At 37.7% G+C, this 7135-nt stretch overlaps 1 protein-coding gene across 1 annotated transcript; it reads left to right on the forward strand.

Annotated features, from left to right (window-relative positions):
• The first annotated feature begins 545 nt into the window (after window positions 1-545).
• Window positions 546-6249, forward strand: LOC111940613 (interferon kappa-like). The gene is made up of 2 exons (XM_023943369.2): window positions 546-1101; window positions 2659-6249. The coding sequence occupies exon 1, from the start codon at window positions 546-548 to the stop codon at window positions 1098-1100; it is 555 nt and encodes a 184-aa protein (XP_023799137.1). The 3' UTR covers window position 1101; window positions 2659-6249.
• The last annotated feature ends 886 nt before the right edge of the window (window positions 6250-7135 follow it).

The following is a 7135-nucleotide window of genomic DNA, read 5'->3' on the forward strand; positions in this document are numbered from 1 at the left end:
ATTTTTCCTGAAAGAACACAGGTAGAAAAAGATTAATGGAAGCTTGGAAGTATGAATTCATACTGATATGATATGGAATACAAGATGGCAGTAGTATTTAGCAGGTCCCTGACCCATAATTGAAAATATTACTTTATTTCAGCATGTTCTTCCACTGCTAGAATATTAAGAAAACAAGTGTTTCTGTAACTCTTTATTTTGAATTCTCATTATGCATCCTATAGAATTTTAGTAGTAGAGACAACAAATAATCTAACATAAATAGATATTATATTCTAGTATCCAGCTGAAATGAAAATTAAGTAGAAAAACAAAACAAAACAAAAAGACTATTAAGTCATAAAGCAGAAAATGAAAGTGTTGTCAAAAGCATACACAGGGGGGGAAACCCTAAAAACCAACAAAAGAAGAAAGAAAACTTCTCCTACAGATTAATTAAATGTCAAGATTTTGAAGAAATGGGAGTCTATAAATAACTTCAAAGCACCCAGCATAGCACTCAGAATTTATACAGGAAAGAAGGAACATTAGAGCTTGTCCTTATCATGAGTGCTTTTGGCTTGATACAAATTGGCCTCATACTGTCAAGCACCACCATCATCTCCAGTCTTCAGTGCAACCATCTCCCTTTGCAGCAAAGAAAAGTGATTGAGAACAGCCTGCGACTCTTGGATAAAATGGGAAAAAAGTTTCCTCAACAATGTCTAAGAGAGAAAATGTCCTTCAGATTTCCTGCACAGGTTCTACAGCCCAGGCAGAAAGAGACTGTTGGAGTTGCCATTGAAGAGATATTCCAACATATCTTCTATATCTTTAGCAAAAATCTGACTCTAGCTGCTTGGGATGGAACAGCTTTGGATCAGTTCCAAAATGGGCTTTATCTGCAGATTGAGCAATTGGAGGCATGTGTATTTAGAAAGCACACTCAACACCATCGGAGTAAAGAAGCCAGCAGGCTGAAACTGAAAAAGTACTTCCAAAAAATAGACTGTTTTCTTAAAGACAAACAACATGACCTGTGCTCTTGGGAGATCAGCCGTGCAGAAATGAGGAGATGTCTCCAATTGATTGATAAGGTGACAAGGAAGCTTAAAAACTAAGGTACAAAGATTTTAAGTTCACATAATTTATAATATTTATAAACAAATACTATAAATAACATTTATTATTTGTTCTATTGATATATCTTGTGGCAGTGCTCTAGTTAATTTTTATTGTATTTAAATAATTTTGCTTCTGAAATTTAATTTTGCAAATGTAATGCATTATTCAATGTAATGTAATTTGTTTCCTTGGTAAGCAAGCTGTCCACTCTAGCTATAAATTAATCCATAAGAATTTTTAGTGAGGGCTACTCCCTAGGAAGATATTTCAGCCTTTGACAGATGGTGACATCTTATGGTGTTTTCTGCTGAGAAAACATGCAGATACTTTCCATCTCTATTTCACCTACATGCAGAGAATCCCATATTTGTGAACGAACTTCACATCCCATGCCACACAGGAATTACTAGATTTGTACTGATCCAGACTGCATCAAATAGAAAGTAGTTCACTGCATATTTAAGTGGTCCTGACTTAGGCTGAGAATATGCATTTTTCTTTGAAAGTTTGTATCCTTTTTTCCAAGCAAGTAATTTTTTTTTTTTTACATTTGAGTAATTCTGACATTTGCTTTGTTCAAAGATGTAAAGTAATTCTAGAAAGTTTTGTCTATGTACTACATTTTTCACAGTAGTTATGGCTTCTGAAGTAACTTCCCAATTGGACAGTGTTACTTTTAATTGAAATATATTGCCTTTAACTGTTTGGGAGCAAGGGTTTTATTCCTTCCTGCAGTGTTTCTGATTCACTTCCAACATTTTTTTTTAGGATTATTTGAAGTAACTTTTCAGTATAAAAGCCATATCTGCCAGTGGCACATTCTGCTTTCTCATGGGTATATTCATGGGCATATTCATCCCAGCTACTGCAACCTCAAACATCATCACCCAGTGCTGTGCTTTATTGCGGCACGAAATATGCTCCTTTCCATTTGCTCACAAATTGAACTATATAGATGTATAGCCTTCCAATCAATTTCTCCTCCAAACCACACAGCCTTCAGTAATAATTACAGTTTAATCAAATTCCTTAAAACAGCTTGCAATAAAACTGAGCCTGGACTTTACCCTTGGGAAACTGTCCCTGGGTAACTCCCTTTCAAACAGTGTGCTTTCCCTAACGACTTGCTATGAGGAGAACACAGCTATATCAAGTCTCTTTTACCCAAAGGATAGCATTAAAATTTGGTAATACCCCAACAACCTTAAAAAAACACCAAAACCAAAACATCTATCTGTGGCCACCCTGATGTATATTTGGCACTTCAGGCTTTTGGGTCTGGCGTAAAGAAGCAGAGGAGAGAGCATATCTGTTAGTTATGCTCTCAAAAGAGTTAGTGTTAGTCCTGGAGGGCTGAAATTGCCAGAGATTGGTTTAAGCCTCAGGAAAAGAACAACTTTAAAGCTTTTACTCATCTCCAGCGATTCCGAAGAACACCACTGAAAGTGGAGATAATAAAAAGTGTATCTAAGTGGAAAATGGACTGGTATGAACAGCAGTGATGGTGCACGGGGTCTCAGGTGTCATAGATAATGACACAGGTCTCTTTTGCAGGGTATCCATACTCTACCACTCATGGATGCAAGATACAGAAGAGATGGCAGATGTGGATCTCATGGATGAAGCTGAAATACCAGAAACAAAAACAGCTAGAAACTTCACCATGATCCAGAACAACAAAAAGGACCAAAAAACCAGAGTAAATTATTAGAGTAATTTTTCCATCTGCTGACACCCTGCTAGAAATGTTATAACAAAATATGTATTCTTTGCTTTATAACTAACAGCCCTGGAAATGGACCCACCCTGGGACCGTTTCAAATCTCATTTCTGTTGCTTGTTTTTTTTAATATTTGTTCAAACCTATACAGTAAAATTACATTCAGCCCTCTTGCCCTTCTGGTTCTGGTATCCTTGGGTGGCTTTTGCAATGCAGAAAACTGTTATTGAAATGGTCTTGCTTTCACTGAAATTTGGAAATAGTATGAAATATTTTTCAGCTGCTCTCTTGTGAGTGATTCCAGTTTTTATTGCCTAACTTGTCTGCAATGGGAATATGTTAATTTATGGCCCACTAATTGTTCAGAAATTTTGTATCATTAAGTTTTCTTTCTAATTCACAGTTGTGCTCATAAATCTCCTCATCAAATAAAAATCTGTTTTGATGTATTTCAGTCAACATGTTACTTTGCAGTGCGGGAGAAAACCAGAATGGGCACTAGAGGGCAAAGTGAAATTAGAGACAAATGTAAGAATTTTAGGTGAATGTTTGTGTGTTTTGGCAAGACAGTGTTTCAACTCCCTAGAAACATGCTTACCAATAAGGTGCTCAGGAATTAAAAGAAAAATTAACTGTTCTTGAGAAAAAACTAGAAGATCTCAGAGATGATGGACAGGAGCTCATAAAGCAACATTTGATTTCAATTACTTTTTGTACAGCTGTGAAGCAACAGAAATTATTTGTATTGAGACAATATCTAGAAGACATTTAAATACGGAGACCCTGGAACAGTCATAGTTATAGGACAAATAATAAGGAAAAACAAAACTACAAGCCAATATGCCTTTGTTTAAGGACTCTTAAGTGTAAGATAAGAAAGATGGAGATTCAGAAGATCATTTCTCTTCATCTTGCCCTTGTAACATTTTGGAGTAATATGGATTTCACTGCCATTGTGTTACCGGGGGAGCTGTATGTTATGCCTCTGGCTAGCTGCAACCCTCTGGTATTTTCTCCAGTTAGTATTTTTCTACAAGTTAAATAGATGAGGCAAATATATACATAATTTCCATTATTTTCAAGTGGAAATGAATACAACAGTAAATGTGAAGTCTCAAATCCCCATGGAAAGTTTAGCATGGATGAAACAAAATCCTTCCAAGAAGGGACTGATTTTAAGCCAAGAAGCTTCATAAATTTTTCCGTAAGACTTACACACCAGTGCTGTGCAGCACAGGTTCCGGTCACAGCTGTGGCTGTTCTCCTGGCTAGTCTCACAGCACCTTGTTTATCTGTGTTGTGCTGGACTTAGCTGTGCTGCAATTTTGGGCACACTAAAAATGGCAAGTTTTCATCTACACAAAGTTCATTTTCTGGCATAGATTTATGGGACTGGGGTCAAAAGCCTTGTCTTCCACATGAAATTCAAGAATAGCTGCAGCAGAACTGAAGAACGCTTATTCCAGACGTTATTTTGGAAAAAATTATTCACAAAGACCAGTCAACTATCAACTACAGCTGTTCAGCGCACTTGGTCCATTGGTTTGGCATGCTCCATCAGCTCTGGCTTAATTTTTAAATCGGAGAAATAAAAAAAAAAAGCAAACTCAAACCAGAAGAAAATCCCCAAGCAAAATGGGCAAAACCCTGTGGAAATAAGTCTCCAAACAATCACCCAGGATTAGCCCTTGCTGCTTGTCCTTCAGAGCAGCCCTGGGGAAGTTGCAAGGGTGGCCATGGTGGAGCAGGGAGACAGACACCAAGGCTGGGGCTGTGGGTGAGAAAAGGGATCAGGAATTGCTCATGGGAAGAGTGCCCACAGACTGCTAGATCCTGCTTGTCCTCACCCCTTCCAATCCAGTCTGCCCCTGATTAGGGCTAGCCCTAGTCTGTTTTTCCCCCTCCCAGTTGAGGAGGAACACTGGGTTCTTCCACAGAGCATTCAGAGAGAAGACAAAGAAATGAGGGTGACAAAGATACAGAGTAAATCCTGAAACAAAGTGTCAGTTCTCAGTTTTAACTGATAGAATGAATTTACTTTGCTTCAGAAATTTAATGCAAAGTGAAACAATATGAACAAAGCAAGATTGCAAGTGATACTTTCCAGCAAGGTGATTACTTTTTAATATCCAAAAATCTTCTAATCCTCATATTGGCAGGTATGAGTCATTTGTACCACCATTTCCCACATTTCTCCTGACATCACTCAGGAAGGTGCAAGGGCTTCTTCAGTGCTGAGAGCTCCCCGAGAAGCAATCATCTGACAGAGAATGTGAAGACAATCTTTCTTCTCAACCTTCACCCATCTCAGTGCAAACAACCTAGCCTGCAAACTAGAGGGAAGCTGCAGTGCTGCTGTGGGGCCACCCCTCTGCAGCCACACACTGCCAACCCCACTGTGCTTCCAAACACCATTCAGGCTCTTCATCAGTTCTGTCCTGAATTAATTTTTTTTTTTTCTCTCTGTATGACTTCAAAATTGAAAATCCTATCTCATGTGAACTGGTAGCTCTCTGGTTTCATTTCAGTGGAGCTGAGGAAGAAGCAGTGGTAAGTGGTGAGCAGATGAGCACAGGGAAATTCATGTCCTGCCTCAGTTCTCTACACAAGAAGCTGCAAGGTTAGTAATTTTCTAAGACTAGCCTTGTTGAGCCCAAATGCTCACAGTTAGAATCTTAAAACCACATTACCCTCATCAGTGAGGAATTCACTGTTCTAAGCAAATGATATCATCTGCTTTTAAATACATAAAAGTAAACACAATTAACACTCCCTTCTAAAAAACAATTGTTAAAGCATGGATGTGCATTTGCAAAGTCAAAATCCACACTCAGGAGATTAACTACGGAGATTTCAAATAGTGTTATCTGTCCCCTGCACACCAGCTACCAACACATCTACTCACTGTAACTCTTACTGTCTATACTATTCCTTAAGTGTATAATCCCTATTTCTTATCTTGGTAGACCAGAACCTGCACAACTTCCTCTGGATTTAACTGGAGTATTGTGTGTTACAATTCCCAGAAAGGAAATATTTTGACAGACATATTTACATAAAACAGAAAGTTCTTCTTTGACAAAGTAGTAAAGACTATTTGACTTCAACTATTTTTCAAAATGTTGCTCTCTCTTTAAGCAATTAATATACTTTCTTTTCAAGTCTCTTTGCATTGAGTCTACTCTGTTCTGGTCTCCACTTTTTGTGGAAATCCTGCATTGGCTATAACACTCTTTTTCTTGTGATTATAATGTTTTAATAATTAAAAATAAGTTCCTGCCGCCTGCCGTAGAACCCAGTGTTGTCCTTGTGACAAGTGTTAAATCCTGTCAGAGCTACTCACTTGTATTTTAAAAGGATTTACGCCGGACATGATTAGTGATCATTAGAAGTAGTTCAAGATATTAAACACTTGGATGTTTTCTATTTTTTTCTTCTTGGTTTGCTTTTATTTTTGTTCGTTTGTTTTTTAAATAAAAATAGAGCACATCTCTCTCTCCTTCCCAGCTCCCCACAGTTCAGTATTTCTGCAAACCATTAAATTCCTAGAAAATGTCAGAAGCTGTCATCACAACTTCCGTTATGAAAGACTTGGTGAGGACTAACACTTAAATAATGTGAAATCTCCCAGCCCATATGTCAGTAATTCCTCTTTATTACTGTAGTAACATATTTTATGGGTTTGTGGGTCTCATCCAGAAATGAAGCTGAGGGCAGTGAATTTGGAGACACAGATACTGTAGAAACATGACTCATTTCAAAACTGGGTATATCTTTGATATTTAGCTAATCTTTTCATTGCCTGTGAAGCAAAACCTGTGAATTTCCCATGCTGCTGGAAAGAGGCTGGTTGGGAATGAAGAAGGAAGGACCTGATAAAGCATAAACGCTAGGGTTTTTTTAACTGAACATGAGAGATGCTATTTACACTGCTCCCTGGAAGAAAAATAAATTGTAAAAAATTGTTATCCTAAGAAGCCAGATTGTATTGTCCCTAAATATGCAGATTACTAAATTATAATAGCCTAAAAAGTCATCCTTTGCATCATAAAAATAATTTGCTTCCATGTGGAAAGGTTTTAATGAAAAACAGGGTTAAGGTGTGATACAGAAATACAATGGTTTGCATTTTTATCCTATGCAGAGAAGATAGTAGCTTTCTGTTGTTTACCTCAGCCTGGGGACTAGGTAATATTGTAGCCTCAATGTTTGAAATCAGTGCCTGAAAAGAATGAATCCCTCGAATCAGCATATTCCAACAGAGTTGTGGGGCTGGTTACAAGTACACAGGTCAACCTAGAGGCCATATGA

This window comes from Cyanistes caeruleus, chromosome Z, assembly GCF_971803275.1.
Source record: "Cyanistes caeruleus chromosome Z, bCyaCae1.hap1.1, whole genome shotgun sequence".
NCBI lineage: Eukaryota > Metazoa > Chordata > Aves > Passeriformes > Paridae > Cyanistes > Cyanistes caeruleus.

Excerpts from the sequence above, each read along its gene's own strand:
- LOC111940613 (XM_023943369.2), top strand. The coding sequence starts at position 546 with ATGAGTGCTTTTGGCTTGATACAAATTGGCCTCATACTGTCAAGCACC.